General features: G+C 41.2%; 1 protein-coding gene across 1 annotated transcript; it reads right to left on the bottom strand.

Moving 5' to 3' along the window:
* Window positions 1-685: 685 nt before the first annotated feature.
* Window positions 686-17400, bottom strand: UBE2I (ubiquitin conjugating enzyme E2 I). Its single transcript, XM_040574947.1, is given in 9 exon segments — window positions 686-1338; window positions 4456-4465; window positions 4468-4533; window positions 4708-4783; window positions 4785-4824; window positions 6419-6495; window positions 11611-11694; window positions 11904-11982; window positions 17267-17400. Coding segments are annotated over 8 exon segments (483 nt in total). The 5' UTR covers window positions 11970-11982; window positions 17267-17400; the 3' UTR covers window positions 686-1274.
* Between the last annotated feature and the right edge of the window lie 593 nt (window positions 17401-17993).

Genomic DNA, 17993 nt, shown 5'->3' with positions numbered 1-17993 from the left:
ACTCAAGTCTCTAGTAGTAACCAGTTTTTAATAAAAGAAGCACTGAAAAAGCTACAGCTCAGATGGAACAAAGCTCGTCATACTTCATTTTTTTTTCAGAATTATTCCGACTAAAAAATACAATAAAAAAGAGTGCAAGTTTAATAGAGGGCATATCAACTCAACATACATGAAAAATAACTTACATAATTTAACTGATTTTCTTTACAGAAGGAAACTAATTGCATAGAGCACATCCTTTCCTAAAAGCTATATACATGACATATGGAAGAAGGCACAGAGGTATTTCTGATTATTAAGTATTTAAAATCCCCAGATGCTATTGGTCCCCTTACATTCCCTGGACAGTTCCTGTTACTGTTCATGTTAAAATATGCTCGTGATATTTTATATTAAAGTGGTCATACCAGTATGTCAATCCCATCATGTATAGTAAGCAATCGGTCTCTAGCAAGTCACACAATTCTATACGCTGTTTAAGGAACTGTTAGTGTGTGGAATAGCTGTGAGTAATCATGATTTAGGGCCCAAAGACAGGCCATACTTGTGTCAGAGGTAGAGAGGCAGAAAATAAATGAGGGCAACATCTGAGAAGTACAGCATCACAGACATTAAAAACTGATTTGTGTTCAGAGCTTAAATGGCAGTCTTAATTTTAATGAAGATAATGAAACAAAGCCCTTTATATAAACATTTTATTTACTCTAAACAGCAACACAGACAGAACGCCATATAAACACAAAGGAAGTGATGCAGAATAAGGATGCTGGCTGACTTTGGATCTCAGAGGCTCTTAAGCAATAACAACCTAGTTTCTGAAAGATAGAAAAACAAATTCAGGGAGGGAAGGGGGTGGAGGGCATGATTTTTTTCTCATACAGCCAGCTAAAGGCTAAATATAGTTCTAACATTTTAAAGCATGCCTGCATCAGATAGCAAAGTAACTAAAGATACTAGTGAATTTATAGAAGTATAAAAGTTTATAATTTTACAGCAGTTGAAATACTGACATCAATATTAAATAAAAGCAAGTTTTACATAACAATCAAAAATACAAAAGACTGAAGGAAGAGGACCCTGTATGAAAAAACTGGGGGCAATTCAGCAAATTTAGAACTGTATACAAGTGGCGAATATGGAAAATGGCACACATACAACCCCCTCCCCTAAGTGGATATTAATTGTACATAGCAACATTAGATTTTGCAAAAGTTTTGTAAACAATTTCTTGCCAAACCAATCCCTTCCTTTTTAAGATGCTGCATGACAGATGCTTATGATGGTGCAAACTTCTTGGCTTGTGCTCGAACCCTCTTTTCATATTCCACTCTGTTTTGGCTGAATAGAAGAAAGAGAAAGGGCAATTAAAGCTTGAGAAATCAGAGACTGTATTGCAAAGTTACTTTTCTTCCATTTCTTTTCAATGTGAAATGAAACCATTGCTGAAGACAAAAGCATTAAATAGGAATTCACTGAACACCACAATATATACATTAAAGACTTCCCCTGGAACATTACTCCAACAATTTCATCTGGAGGGAAGTCAGGTTCTGTTTAACTAGTTACTGCACAAACTTCATGCCATACCAATCATTTGGCAACAGATGAAATACAGATTGAACTATCTGTATGCACAGGTTTGTGTCTGCTTTCTCTCATGAGAGAGAAATATGCCTTACCTATACCTTACCTGCAAGCACTCTTACTCGTCAACATAGATGTTTCCACCTGTGGTCATTAACAAATTCCACTTTTCCAATAGGATAAACTGCTTGATGAGATCAATTTAATAACAGCTGGTGGAATATGATTTTGAACTTTATCTTACCTATCTGAGAGAAGGGAAGTGCTCTTTAAGAAAGAGAAGATGCTACTCTTTAAGAAAGGGGAAAATGATAACGGCAATTTCAGCCTCTCTCCCCGCAGACTCTGACTCAGAGGGTTACATTTTTCCTAACTTTGGTGGGGGAGGGTCCACATTTTGAAAAAAAGCACTACAGTTCACTACAGGTTGCATACTTGCTATAGATTGACTGTTACTACTTCAAGGAACTATGTACTATAAAGCCTCATTGTGTACACAGAAAAAGACAACTGTGTTTTCTATACTTAGGCCAACACAGGGGTAACCACTTACTAGAGCATTCACTTGCATTTAACACCTAATACTGACAGTGATGCATTAGCTGTCAAAATACTTTGTATTAGCTGTCCGAAGCATCAACCAAGAGCTAAAACAAAAAATTGTTACCATTACTTTTTTGCCAAAGTTAGTTCACAGCAACTACGTTTTTTCAGGCAGCCTTGCAGTAAAAGCTTAACCTACTTTCAGCTACAAGGCTTTGCCAACGTCCTGAAGGTACAGCATCATCTTTTTACAACACCACAAATTTACAAGTTTCATTCTACATTTTTCCTTTACGTTATACTGCACTGTCAGATGAAAACACAGCCTAGATCTTAGTCTCCCACTCAGAGTATACAAACAAAACAATGTCTTCCCTAGTAGACTGCATGCCTACAGGAGAGGAGGAGGTAGCTTAGCTCATTAGGAGTGCTGAAGTTACAGCACAACAGCATCAAAACAATCCTGAGAAGGAGAACAGTCTAAGTATTATTTTGTATACAGTTTATTCTTGAAGTTTGATAACTTGACTAAGAGACATACTTGAACAACACTGCACCTTCCCCAGTATTTAACCATCCCAAATTACAGATACGTACACAATTTTGCTTTGTTAACAATTTCTTTTAACAAAAAGAAATTGCTTTTAACAATTTCTCATTAAGTAGTAACAACGAGTCACACTACGGGCTGCAGAAATACAGCAACCTGCTGAAATGCTATGCATGTCCAAAGACAAAAAAAGATAAAACAGAGTACACATCTGAAGTAACTGCAAAACACGCATAAGAATTTATTCTCAACAGAGGTAGATTTTTTTTTCCTAGAAGCACTTACAGAATTAAAGTTTTAAATGTTATTGCTTTTATTTTTCTACACATTCAGCAGATCTTGCTTTTGGAGGAGTGGCTTGTATAGAAACAGGTTTAGAAGCACAGTGCTTGACTACTATCTGGAAAGCCTTTAGTGCAACAACAAACAGCAGATTATACATGACCTTTCACCCGCCCCAATTTTTTTTTCCCCTCCAAAGTCAGCCTAAAGCTTATGCACATGGAAACTGGTCTTTATTTCCTATTAACTACTGCACGCTTAAAACAGTATGATTAGCGCTAACCAGTCATCAAGGTAAAAATCAAGAGCCTGTCTTTGCAGTCTCTGCAATAAAGCAGAAACAAGACCAGCAGAGATTGTTTCACATATATACACGAAGGAAAGCATAAAGATGAGACATAGCTTATATTACTTTTATGAAAGCGTACTTATTCCTGCACCATATTTCCTCAGACTATTCTGTCTTTTTCTAGAGGCGAAAAAGAGAGTGGGGGGCTGCCTCATCATTACTTGCTCCCAAAGGAGCCTTCCATCCATCCTTCACCTGCCCGCAGTCCCATCCAGTCTTCAGTAGATACTGAAGAATAACCTTGAGTGAAGTCTGTAAATTAAATTGCAGACACTAAATTGCAACTAAATTGCAGCCCTATGCTTCCTTTTCACTAGGGTCCTGTAACAGAAGATTTTGACATGGTATTTTTATGAGACTTCACATATGCAAGCTGTTTTTCCAACCTTGGCACTCTCCTGAAAATTTGTTCTTCTGTCCAGAATGGTAATCATGCATTCTCATCTTGGTCCTTATTTCAGTAGCTGTCAGTACCGAAAGCATTTGTTTAGAGTTTGTTGCTCCCTTAAAGATTATGAGTCAGTCATCCATTTTTAATGGCAGGAAAACTTTAAGATTAGTCTAAAAAGAGTAGGTTTTAGTTCACAACTTTTGATTCTAAGGCTACAAGCTTTCTGTACTTTTTGAAACTATTCTTTTTGAACATGAATTTTCACAAAATGCCACAAGTTCCTTACAGCAATCACAGTAGCTCTTCTCATCCTTCAGGCACAAGTGCCTTATAGGTACACATTACTGGATAGGCATGAATTATTTCTGTACTGATCAATGGAACTTGTCAGCTAATCCAATCTCAACCTTCTCTTTATCACCGGTCTCATTACGTCATTATGCTCATCACTACTCCTCAGTTAGCTTCAGTGTAAAGGAATTAATGTTGGGCTAGAACCAAGGTGAAAGTCTCGGTCCAACTGAATGTCTTCATACTTTCCTGCTGTTGTCACACTATAAAAGTTCCGTTAGCCTATTAACTGTGGAGCTACTGCTTTGCTTAAGCTTAGCATAAGCTAGGCATCTCCACATGATACAGTCATGCAGGCAAGAAAAATCCCTTGATCATTCTGTAACCATCTGCACGTTAAACTACTAACAATAGACAGATATAAGGTAACATGGCAGCTTTCAAGCTGCACGCAAAGATACTTACCAGTAAATTGGTAAGCCTCTGCTTGAGCTGGGTCTTGAATATTTGGTTCATTTAGAAGTTCTTGTATTCCTAACAGATCTGTGGAAGAAGGTATAGATGTAACGCAGGCACCAGACACTACTAAGAGATGTACCACATAGAAAAAAAACACTATCTTAGAAACAACTATAGAAAACACACAGTGAACGTTTTTACATTCACGTAAGATAAGCAGGCAAAGCAAGTAAGAAGGTTAAGTATACACATATGTACAATTAATGACCTGTTTAATTGTGATTGATGGCCCTCCAGTCCTTGTCTCCTCTAAGATGGAGAGACACAATGTGCCTGAAAGGATACACGTTAGGGTGGAATAATGGTGGTTCAATTACCTGAAGAAAAGAGAGTTACTTTTATGCAGAGCTAAGGCTATTATAGACAGTTGGTTTAAACCATCAGTGTAAAGAATGGCCAAAGAAACACACTTCTCTCTGTCCCTGTCCCCCCTTCTACACCCCCCAACCCACCCACCCGCCCGCCACCCAAAAACCTGGGACATTTCTGGAGCTATTAATACAGTTTGCTTCTTGGCTCACTTGTACCTAAAGCGGGGGTACTCTATCATGGACTGTGTTATCAGTCCAGGCAATTTTAACTGTATCGTTTGTGACCGGTAATATCTTCATTTAGAAATGAAAATTGACAGTCTGCGGGTTAGCTTCACAAAGAGCTTCTTCAACCTTTCCTATACTCACAGCTACACATATGTTGTATAAGAAAAGATAATGCTGTTCACTCACCTATTCCCCCTCACTTTAGGATACTGTGTTCCATACAAAGACGACTAAGTTTCTAACATATTTTCCCCCGGTTTCACCTTTACGTATAACCAACATGCACAGAACAAAAAGAACCAAGTCTAGTTGCAAGACCATCGATGAGGTGCAGTTTTCCTTCCGACAATCTATAACCTGGATTTCTTCAATCTATGCATAACTTAAATGCAACAGCTACCATCTTAAGTAATATAATGAACACTTGCTTAGCAGTGCATAAAATATTTATTTTAGTGCAATTTTCTAATCCATCTTATATCACAAGATGTTTTGCTTATCAGCTGCTCAATGAAGTTCAGTAGGAATGAATAAGCGGCATTAGTAATGAGTCCTACCAGTCATAAATACATATTATTTTAAGGCATGACAATTCATTTAACACTTGCAGAGCATGCTAGTTGCACACAAATTACATATTTTATAGTTAAAAGGTGTATTTCCTCTTGTGTCCACTTGTATTTAGGTGGCAACAAACCCAGGTAGCCAAGATGACTGATAGAGCTGAAACACTAATGAAGGACAGTCAAAGAGAGATGTTTAAGCATTTCCATTGATTTAAGAGGGTAGCCCAATCAAGAACCAAGAAACTAGACCAAGGCAAGAAATGTTTTTCATATTTCAGAAGTGGTTAAGTTTGAGGTAAGTTTTAGAAGATCCTTATCCTAACAGGAAAAAACATACTGCGTATCCACTGTATGTCATCTTGGAAAAATAACAGATCTGTTTGCTCTATATTTAGAGCAACTGGATGAAAAGGTTCTAGTTCATGGAAGTATTTTTTCCCCGAGTTCTCAGCTTAGGCACTTTCTGCTGTAAAGTTAGTCTCTCTAAACACCCCAAAGGATTTAGACTAACTGTGCCTACTTATTACTTTCCAAGTGTTGATCTAGTGAACACTCCAAGTGGTGCTTTTGTCAAACTTTGAAACCCAGACAGCAGTCCCCCCCCCCACCTCTTCTCAATGCCTGTTATATCGAGCACTTGGCTCAGTTGGTCACATTTTCTAAATGCAAAGTAGGGGATAAGGGGGGAAAAACAACAAAAATTGTCAGTAAAGAAAAAAAAAATCAAAGAAATCACAAAACATTCGTACAACCTCATGGGCTAGTTTAATATGGTTCTACTAGGCATACATCTGTCCATTTTTCTTACATTTTGGGGGTGAAGAAGGGTAGTCATCCTTGAAAAGCATCCGTAGTTTAAATAAGCCTCCTTCACATGGTGTCTATAAAAGAAGTTAAGGTAGAGTTTTTATTACAGCAAGGAAAGTCAAACTTGGGTGGAAAAAAAAAAAGACTACAGCTTCTCAGCCAACACATAAAAGACCCTTTCTTCTACACTTGCGGAAAACAACTGTCCTATACAATAGTACGCTGCCCACACTGAGATGAGTTATCCACTGACACAAGGAGTTGAAGTTAAAAAAAACAAATGCTTTTCCACTTCTTCACAGCCTCAAAAGGGTTACTAAGACACCTATAGATTTGATAAAAAAAAATGGACTCCATATACAAATATAAATTGTCATAGCATATAAGAAACAGAGTATTTAAAGTTTTAAATTATATGACTGTAACAAGGGAGACGTTATACGCCCACTTAAACCAAATCTGAGAAGATAGGGTACATATATACCCTTTAAGCAGCTGAATAAAAATGGCTTCTGGTTTGCCAATATATTTGCTCAACAAAACGTGGCCAAAAAAAATAGAGAGCACTGTAGTATTGCTACAATTAATGTGAGATTTACTAGTCTAAATTAATCTGCTTGCATTCGGTAGCATGTAGCTTGCAGATCACGTATTTCTGAAGTTCCAAGAAGCTATCAGAATCAAGAGCTTTGAAAAAGCAATTCCTGTGCTGCACAGATGACTAAGTAAACAGCAATACTCAGAAGGGTCATCTAAGAAACTAAAAACACTAGGAAAAGACAAAAAGCACATCTCAAATATATCCATTCCTTGTCACTCTTATTGGAAAAAAGGAGAAAAAGCCCTTTACTGACAAACTGTTTTCTGGTAAGAAGTATAGATATACAGAAAAGTTTTTTATAAAGGTAAAATTCAGACCATTCTCCATAAACTGCCCTTGCTATTGGATCACTGAAAGGGAAGTACATGCTGGGTTGTCCTTTACAGGCAAACTGGGAATCAAGATGGTCTTGCATCTTATCAGTGTAAATGATTAAATCTCAGCCTCAGGTACCACAGGTATGACTTGAAGACCACCTTAGGAGGAAATACCTAATCTTCCCTACCTGAGTTATATGCTTTTTCCTGGGAAGAACAGGAGAGCACTGCACAGTAAGTAACAACAAAACTGTAAAGATTTGAGCTAGAATGGGAAAAAAAGAAGTGTGTTAGAGAAATACTAAGGAAGCTGTTTTTAGAAGTGAATGGGTTCGATTACATTTGATGTATTTAAAGAAATTGTTCTGAACAGTCAGTTGTCATCAACTGGTAATAATCTAGTCTCCGTAACTTCTCAGAAGAGACCAACCTGTCAGTTTTTTAGAAGACTAGAAAGGATAAAACTTTTATTTTGTTTGCTTCCAGTCTTACAACAGACAAGTTCAGTTGGAAGAGACTACAAAGGTCAAAATCCATCTGCCTGACCATTTCAGGGCTAAACTAAAGTTTAAAGCACATTGAGGGCACTGTCCAAATGCCTCTTGAACGCTGACAAGCACGGGGCAACAGCCACCCCTCCGGGAAGCTGTTGCACAGTTTGACTACCCTCATGACAAAGAAAGTTTTTTAATGCCCAGTCTGATGCTGCCCCTGGCACAGCTCTGTGCTGTTCCATGTGTCCTTGCCAGTTCCCAGGAAGAAGAGACCTGCACCTCCCATCCTCAGGAAGCTGCAGAGAGCAACAAGGTTGTCTCTAAACCAACTTTTCTCCAGACTAGACAACCAAGTGTCCTCAAACTCTCCTCACAGCCCTTTTAACAGCTTTGTTGCCCTCCTCTGGATGCTTTCAAGTATCTTAGTATCATTTTATATTGTGGAGCCCGAACTGTATGCAATATCCAAGGTGAAGCAACACCCAACACTAAACGCAGGAGAATTACCTCTTCTGACCACCTGGCTACGCGCGTTTAATGCACCCAACATGCAGTTTGCCCTCTTGGCTGCCGGGACACGCTGCTGGTTCATGTGGAGCCTGCTGTCATCAGCACCCCCAGATCCCTTTTTGCACAGCTGCCTCTCCACTCATCTCCCCAGCCGTACCCATGTCCACAGCATTACTCCACCTCAAGTGCAGAACCCAGCATTCACCTTTAACCTCTTCTTGCTGTTGACATACTCTGAAGAGCTTTTTTTTTTTGGTATGACACCACACTGGCCAGCAGAAGCTCACGCTGAGCTTTAGCTTTTCTTGTTTTCTCCCTGCAGATGTGAACTGCAGCTCTGTGTTCTCCCTGTGAAGCCAGACCTTGTTTCCAGGTCATATTTTCTTTTTCTGCCCAAGATCCAGGAGAGTTCCCTGTTCAGCCAGGCTTGTCTTCTGGCCCATTTTTACTCATCTTGTGGCACAGTGGGACTGCCTGTTTCCTGAGTCTATAAAAGGTAGTTCTTGAAAAGCAACCAGCTCTCATGGACCCCTAAACTCTAGAGTCGATTCCAAGGGGGACACTGTTAAATAGTTCCCTGACAAGCTTAAAGTTTCCTTTCTTAAAGTCCAGGGTGGCAACTCTTCAGACCTTTCTTCTTCTTATACCAAGATTTTCAATTCAACTATTTCACGATCATTGTGCACAAGACAGCCATCTACCACACATCTTCTACAAGGCCTTCCTATTCTGAAACAACAGATCCAGGAAGGCTAGTTGGCTCCCTCAGTACTTCCTTGACAGGAAGTCATCTTTAGCATGCTTCAGGAATTTTCCAGACTTATTTGTCATGGTAATATGACATTCCCAGTTTATGTATTGGAAGTTGAAGTGTCCCATAAGGATGAGGGCAACCATCCAGATGTTCCTCTAACTACCTAAAAAATAGCTCATCTGTGCCATCATCCTTGGTAAACAGACACCCATGACAAGATCTGCTTTGCTATCAGTCGTCTTTATAATCACCCAGAGCCTCTCTATGGAATCATCTCTAAAGACAAGGCCTAATCTCTCCCCTAAACAAACACACACATCCACCTCACCTGCCCTGCCTATCCGTCCGTAACAACCAATAGCCTCCATCCCAGCCCACCTGTCATGGGACACACCCCATCAGGTCCCACTAACACCAACGATATCATACTCCAGAAAGGACCAAAAGCTTCCAGTTCATCCTGTTTGTTCCTCATATTGCATGTGTTGATATAAAAGCATTTCAGATGTGCTCCTGAACCTGTAGTGCTCCCAGAGCAGCAGAGATACTCCCATTAGCCATGCCACCCTCAGGACAGTGCCTTATCCCTTCGCTTAATCTCAGTGGTCCTAATTGTATCCCCCTCCCCCACTGACCCTAGTTTAAAGCCCTCTCAATCAGTCTTGAGAAAAGATAAGTGGCTTTTAATAAAACAGTTCAACTAGAACACAAGAACAGACAGTCAACAAACAAGTTGACTGCCTTTCTGATAGAGCAACACACCTGACAGCTCTAGATAGCAGATACTCAAAGAGGCATACTAAAATAACAACATGACAGCAGTATCATCTAGATCTTCCTCCATTACTGGACGGTTACAGATGTTATCTTCAAGTCAGATTCTAAGTAGAAGTGCTTTGCTGTCAAAAAAAAAAGACGTGAATGGAGATCTCCAACCCTAGCACTAACACCACTACAATTTTTCATCTGGCTGATGAGAAAGCATAATGGTGGTTTCATCCATTCTATTGTCTGAGGGGAATCAGCTGCAGTACAGCGTGCCTCCAAACAGAAAGGCAATATACAGCAACTGTTTTTTTCCTGGTAGAGATGAGCAGTGTATACTGCTTCTTGCTGAAGAAATGACATTTTCACTGGAGTAAAAGCCCCCTTTTTTTTTTTAATTAGATCCCTATCAGAAATTACATGAATCTAACTGATATATTCCTAGGGGAAGGCATTTCCTAGGAGGCAAGAAGTTGGCTTTAAGGGTTTTGCTTACTTTTTTGCAGTTTACGAAGCTTCAAAACATTAGTATGTAAAATTTTCGTGCCATAAGCTTTCATAACTATTTAAAGATGACATAAGGTATATAACCAGCCACTATGAGGAATAGTCTTGTTTTAGCAGAACACAATGGAATGAGGTTTTCCTTACACTGCTAAGTTTTATTTTTTATTTTTTTTTAGGTACTTCAAGAACTAACTTGAGGTGGGCATTTTTGGAGAGTCAAACAAAAAAGCACGTATCTGTTATGCAGACATCTATCAACTTACTGAGCAAAGTTATATCCTTAGCAGTAATATCATGTTCAGCATTAAACTACTTGAGGCAATAGTATGGAATCTGCATGTTTTGGTAACAAAAAAAGGAGATCTCAAGGGAACATAAGCAAGCCAGCAAGAAGTAGTAGCAGACCAGGCAAAGCAACAGTCCTCATACATCCAATGCAAGACACCAAAGATGCAAAAGAATGAAAAGTAATTAATAGCATTATCCCAGAAGACAGAAATGCATCCAGTGAATTCAAGAATAATGTCTCCTTGCTAAATAACTGGTAAAAAAAGAAAAAAAAGGAAACAAAATCCTGCTCAGACTAAGTTATACTGGTACTGTACAAACCAAAAAAGCCTCAAGCATTAATGATCATCTCCACACAAAGGTTTGTGTTAGTCCCATCCCCTAGTACCAGACCAAACTGATTAAATAACAAGGGCAAGGAAAAAAGTCCAGGACTATTTATTTTTAGGAGAAGCACAAATGAAATCAGATCAAAAGAAACTATTTTAGAAAATTCTATTCTTATTTCCCTAATATAAAATGGAAAGACTCCATAGAATTGAAGACATTTAGTTTTCATGCTAGCAACTATTATTTTCCATGAAATTCAAAAAGTTGAAAATGGTGCTACTGTGCAGCACTTCTGTAGAACTGAAGAATCTCACTATTTACCAGGCGAAAAAGGTACTGGCTGTTAACCAGCAGAAGCAATCATTGCTTTAGCGTTTAAACCATTGTTATCTCAAGTGTGCTCCACTCAGGATTCTTACACATTCCTCTGAAGAATTTGTTTCTTAAGGTGATCAGTGCCAACAGCTGAACAGACTCATGGTGTATTTTGTCCTACAGCATGATCCAAGCGTTTACGTTAAACTATGTTGTAAGTTATATTCCTATAGTCCTCAGCATAATACACAGCAGGCTTATGACAGTTTTCAGCATAAACAAAATGTTAGGACAACAGTAAGTCTTACCCCTTTCTTTCCTGGAATAGCACACTCCCAGTTCATTAGATTCATTGTGCCGTCTGGATTTTTTGTAGGTACCGCTACAAATCCCTGAAAAAAGGCAAGCGAAAAAAAAAAAGAATTTCAGAAGAAACTTAGAATACTTTATGACACATTTGCTCTTTACACAGAGCTGTTTCTTTGTGCACAACATAGTTTTAAGGAGCTTATTTAAAAATTAACGCATCAGGGAAAGAAATCATCATAACATGAAAACAGCAGCAGAAGTCAGAAAGTTAACAGAATTCATATATACTTACAAATGGATGATCTTTTCTCCAGGCTTTTCTCTCCTGTGCAAGTCTACTGAGAGCTATGCCAGACATATTTAGAGTCCCTCTAAAACAAAAATGATTGCTTTCAGTATAACCTTTTATTTACATTGTAAATAACACATTATGTTCTCTTTAAGAGCTCTGATCGCTCCAGAATTCTTTTGGCCTTCAATTTTCAGTACTGTAGCAGAGACATTTTTGCACATTCTGCAGATATTAACATTGGGAATAATATTGACTCCCCCCCCGCCCCCCCCCCCCCCCAACAACAACCTCTTAGTTACTGGACTTGACAGAGTTTAAAATACAAGGTAGGCATAATATTTGAACCATGTTTTCAAGATGACTTTGACAGTAGCTTGACAACAGTAACATTATTATTAATGGGAAAAGGGCTCACATTTCCTACTCGTGACTGACAAATGCATAACTACCTCCTTACTATATCACAAAAGTTATGGCTTTCTTCTGTAGACAAACGCCTGCACTGCTCCTATTTCTGGCAAACAGGAGAATAAGAAATGTCAATTTTAGACCAAGTCTCTGCTAAAAGCCAAAGTTCTACACAAAAGCAACATAGGGACAGAATTTATTAACATCATCTCAGTTTTACTGTTGTGTCATACACGTTATATGACTTGTAAAAAGCAGCAGGAACAGACAGCAAGACAGAAATCAACTGGGGAAGAATCAGTGGCCCACTGATTCCTCAAGACAGGTCCTTAGCTCCTGTATAAACTGAATAACCCTTCAGCATCTTCACAGCCAAGCACACAGTGACCAAGACTGCTGAAGAAACACATACAGCACAGGTCACTACTACAGATGACACAAGAACAGTTCTATACATGATGATTGCAATAGAGTGGCACACTCAATTTCGGGGAGGATTCCACATGGTCAAAAAAATCCGATGAAGGTTTCTAATCCTCCTTCCTACTGCACTTCTACCCATTTTAGAGTTAATAATCAGTAGCTGTAGAGTTTTAGAACAGTTGGCCTGACTTCTCCATACAACCACCAGAAGAGTAGTGTCCTTCTGCTAACCAAGCTTACAGAATTAGTGAAAGAAATACTACCACTCTATTAGAGCAAACATAGAAACACTGATTAAGAATTATTAATACAACAGGACTGTTGCATATGTAGAGTTCTTGACCATATGAACAGTAGCTCAAAAAGGTCCTTGCTTTAAAATCTCACACTTAACTACTCATGCACATCTGCGATACCCTTTGAAGATCAGAATACAGTAGGCTCCCAGTTTAAGTACTTACACATCATCAAGAGTGGCTTAGCAGCACAGATGCCTCAACTACAAGACCTTAAGAAACTCCTCCCTTCCACTTTTTTCTTCCCCAAAGTCAGTTTTGCTTGGATGACTATAACCCATTACTTCAACTTCCAGCTAGCAATACAATTTCTGCTAGAATTTAATTAAAATTAAATTAATTTTAATTAAAATTAAAGCATTTTTTAAAAGTACCATTAACGCTCCACGCAGTAAGCATGCACTGAGGAAAAAAAAAAATCTGCATTCCATCTAATATTCCCAATACATGCATCTGAATCTTGGTCTTGTCAGAAGATTTGTGGAATCTAGTCAACACTAAAACTGTACATACCACTTGCCATTCACAAGCAGAAATGGGGCCACTGGAGATATCATCAGAACAACAAAAAAAAAATCCCACACTTCTCCCTCGGCCAAATTCTAAAGGGAGTAATTTTATTGCATGAGCTCATACCCTTACAACAAATTTAAATGAACTACTAAGTATATGACATTTTCAACTGTACTGTTAGCACCTTCTGATCCACTGTACTAACTTCACTATAATAACATGAAAAACTCAGTTGTGCCTATACACCATTCAAATATTTGACAGTTTAGCAACTCAGATACCTTTTTCTTCAGGGAAACATATTATAGGATGCTTTCAAATATAAAAATTGTTTTGTCTGTGACTAAAAGACAATAGTTACGCACCTGAAAGGAAATACTAACTCCTCAGAGTGCACAAGCCAGTATGTCCTAAAAAACAACGACAATCAATTTTTTCAGCAGAAGAAACTGAGTTTGAGCTCTGTATCTTGCTTGCTTTTGGAACTGGTTACGTGCTATACCATGCCCTGGTAAATTTAAGGATTTCTTCTGTTCTATAAAAGACCCTTCAAAACCTTGAGGCATTTGACTTAATTAAACACTGATCAGACAACACAATTTTTTTCGGTGTATATTCCTTTCACAGATAACTTAGTGATAGGACAAGAGGAAATAGCCTCAAGTTGCACCAGAGGAGGTTCGGTTTGGAAATTAGGAGACATTTCTTCTCAGAAAGACTAGCTAGGTATTGGAACGGGTTGCCCAGGGAGGTGGTAGAGTCACCATCCTTGGGGGTGTTTAAGGAAAGGTTTGATGTGGTACTTCGGGACATGGTTTAGTGGATGATATTGGTGGTAGGGGGATGGTTGGACCAGATGATCTTGGAGATCTTTTCCAACCTTGATGATTCTATATGTAAACACTTTGTTGTAATCAAAAAGATCAAGTGTATTATTTTAACTCTTCTGTACCTCAAGATGTAAAACCCCTTGAAGAGGGAGTTTTACACACCATTTCCTTCCCAAATGTAATACCTTTGCATTCTCAATGGTTATCTTTCACTCCCTTAGTTGAAAGGCCAATTTCTCTGCGCACGCCAACCCCCCCCAAAGTTGCACAAGAAATTAAGTGTGATTATCAATTCCACAGCAGGATATATTTCATACAGGAACAGGGAGGGAAAGAGGGAGAAAAGAGGCATGTAAAAATAGTTCAGAGCTCTTATTTTGCAGCCTAGCTAATTAGTTACAGGTAATAGTAAAAGACATTTTGGCTCCAAGTCTAAATACTTCAACAGCAGGATTTATGAACTGTAACATACAGCATATTTTAGATGAAGAAAATTTCAGACTCATTTGCATTACTTCACACCAAGTGGAACCCCTGACTTTAAAGTTCAGGACTTCAGTGTCCAAAACTGAACAGTTTATTAATGACTCAAATGTGATTAACTACGATATCTTAAGAGATGCTTGACAGAGATAAGCATTTATGTTCTCAGGTTAGATTCCAAGTGCATATATTTATCCTACTTAGTATGGAGAAATGCCTACCTGGGGTCTCTCTTCTGCACAACTGTTGTTGCAGCGTCTTAGAAAGGTCTAAAATAATTAGAATCGTCATCTTTGGGTAGAGAATGCTACAGACTTATTGTCTGCATTGTGCAAGTAAACATGATATGGTTCTAACCCTCTCTTTTCATTTAAAAAGAAATCCTGAATTGGAAGTCTAGTTTTTCTGTCATCTTGTCATCTCACTAAGTTTCACAGCTTTTCTCCTGAATTACTTACTCTAAGACTGCAAAGAACTGCCAGCACAAAACAATGTGGAAGAGCAAACTATTAGTCATAGAACTTGTCACCTTCTTTCTGACAAATATCAGCATATCTTACATGTAATAGGTCAGTGCCTGGCAAACCTCTTCAAAAAGTTCCACAGGCATCAGTTAACCCTGACAAGAGCAGAGAAGCATCTAAAGCCTCTCGTCACAAACTTACCAAGTACGAGTACAAGAGAAAACAGACTGAAATACTACTTCAAAAATGGAGATCCCATTAGTTAACAGTCCCCTCTAAAGCAAATCAATCCAATAACGAATTGTCAATACATACACTCTAGCAGCAATTCAGTAAAAAAGAAAAAAAACACACTAGATATCTTATGCAAACTTCAGCTCTGCTGTAGCTTGACAGAGGACAAACATAGATCGATCATCTTGTTTTATACATATATATTTTGGTCTCACAAATTATGGTGCAGCAGGAAGGAATACAGTACTAACTGGGTGTTAGAATATCTTCGTGTTTAATAGTTTCACTGTTATTTTTATCTTCCTCAATTACTTACATACATTTCCCCCCCCTCCTTTGAAAGGATTGTTTGCCCAAATATCTGTAGAAATTTACCTCTTTATAGGCTCTTAGTTTTCTTTAATTTGGAATATCACAACTGATTTGCTTTTTTCTTCACCTAAGGAATTTACTAGGAACAAGCAGAACTGAAGTCCCAGAATACTGAACAGCTACATCACTGGAAAGAATATGAATTTCTAAGCCAGAGGAAATTTATCAACTCTGTCTTGCCACACAAATGTAAGAGGCCGCTCTTCACATTTTATTTGGTTTTACTCACCTCCACACACACACCAGGATTAAGAAGTGGCAATGCTCCTTTTACTGCTATCAACTCCTTAAAAAATTGCCAGAAACTTCCAAGTTTACTCAGAAGCTTACCTCTGCTGCTGTTACTACTACCTGTTTTGGAAAAATGAAGCAAACAAAACCAAAACACTCAGCCATCTCTATCTTAAGGTGTGTATGTGGGGTCATGTGTGCGAGAGAAGAACCTACTTCTCAACAGAAAAAGCAAGTCTTATACAGAACAGTGTTCCTGTGCCCCAGTAACAACCCACGAGTATGACACGTGACAAGTCCCTAGATAATGAAGAATACGTTCTTAGTTCTTATTCTATCAAACAAACAAAAATTATTAAGATTGCTAGCCTCTCATTTTCACTTTACCGACTGCACGCAGACACTGGAAGAAATCCTATATTGAAACAGTCTGCCCCCAAACCGGACACCCTTAACTTTTCAGAAGGGCCGAGGAAACCAAGGGATGAAGCTTAATCAAAGCACACCACCAGCTCTAGGCTGATACAGAAAGTCTCCTCCTGCCTGCCGCAGGGAGAAAGGTAAAAGAGGCGTCACTAGTCCGAACGGCTACTAAAGGCGCAAGAACAACAAAAGGAGCCGCGCGGCAGGTAACAGCCCGGCCGGGGACTTCGCCCAGAGGAGCCGCGGCAGGGCCGAGCGGCGCCTGCCCCCGCCGAGGGCCGCTGCTACCGCGAGCATAGGAGGCCAGAGCAGGGTCCGAGGCCTGCACAGGGCGCTCCGGAGCCCGCCCGCGGGCTCCCGGGCAAGCGGTCGTCGGGGCGGGGACAGCTCCGCGCGGGCCCGGTGGTGCCTGGAGCCCCCCTCGCTGACCGCGTCCCGGAGCGACCGAGAGCTCCCCGAGCGGGCCGCAGGGCAGCGGGGGACGCGGAGCTCGCAGCGATGCGCCGGCGGGCCCGGGCCGCGCGGCCGCGACACGAACCGCCAGGCCCGCACGCGCCGCGGCTGCCCGCCCGGCTGCGCCGAAGGCGGGGAGCGCCCGCCCAGGCCGCGCTCTCCCAGAGCCCGCGGCCGCCTCCGCGCCGCGCCAGGCCCCGCCGCCCCAGGCCCCTCGCCCGGCCAGGCCTCACCGTGATCGGCCGCGGCACCCGCGCGTGTCCCGGATCGAGGCAGCAGCGAGTGACCCGGATGTTCCCGACTCGGCTCCCCCCCTTTGTCTCTGGTCCGGAGTTTCCCTCCCTCTCTCCTCGGTGCGCAGCGCAGCGGCGAGGTTTGTCCCTCCTTCCGACCCGTCCGTGCCGCTGCGCCGGCGCGGTGTGACCCTGCCTGCCAGCCGTCCGCCGCGCCTTGCGCTTCCCCGTGAAACAGGACCCGGAGGTTACCGGAACAACGCCTGAGCGGGGAGAGCAGCGGGGAGAGCAGCGCGGCTCTCTCAAGCCCTCTCTTCCTCGTGCCCCTCGGCTTCTACAAGCCCCCGTCGAGAAACTGAGCGGGTTTTTACCTCAGGCGCCGAGAGCCACCCGTGCCCTAAAACCGTCCGGTCTGGCGCAGGCAGCCCAGGCGGGTGTGGCAGGCTGCGCCCGCCCCGGGACGCGCTCGAGCCTGGCAGGGCCCCGCCCACTGTGCACGGCCGGGGCTCTGATTGGAGGATCGGGGAGCGGCCCCGGTGATGGGCAGGCCAAGAAACCTATGGGGGGAGCGGGGGCGGGGCGGAGCTGCCCGCCCGCCGGAGCTGGCACCGTGGCGTGGCTGCGTCCGGCCGGTGGGCGGGGCCGCCACCAGGGCGGCAGGGCCCGGCGAGGGGCTGCGGCGCCGCGCTCGCGCTGCTGCCGGCAGCCGTGCCCCCGGGACGGACCC

Source organism: Cygnus olor, chromosome 15, assembly GCF_009769625.2.
Source record: "Cygnus olor isolate bCygOlo1 chromosome 15, bCygOlo1.pri.v2, whole genome shotgun sequence".
Classification (NCBI taxonomy): domain Eukaryota; kingdom Metazoa; phylum Chordata; class Aves; order Anseriformes; family Anatidae; genus Cygnus; species Cygnus olor.
The sequence above is the reverse complement of the archived record's forward strand: the minus strand, read 5'-3'. Positions and strand labels throughout refer to the sequence as shown.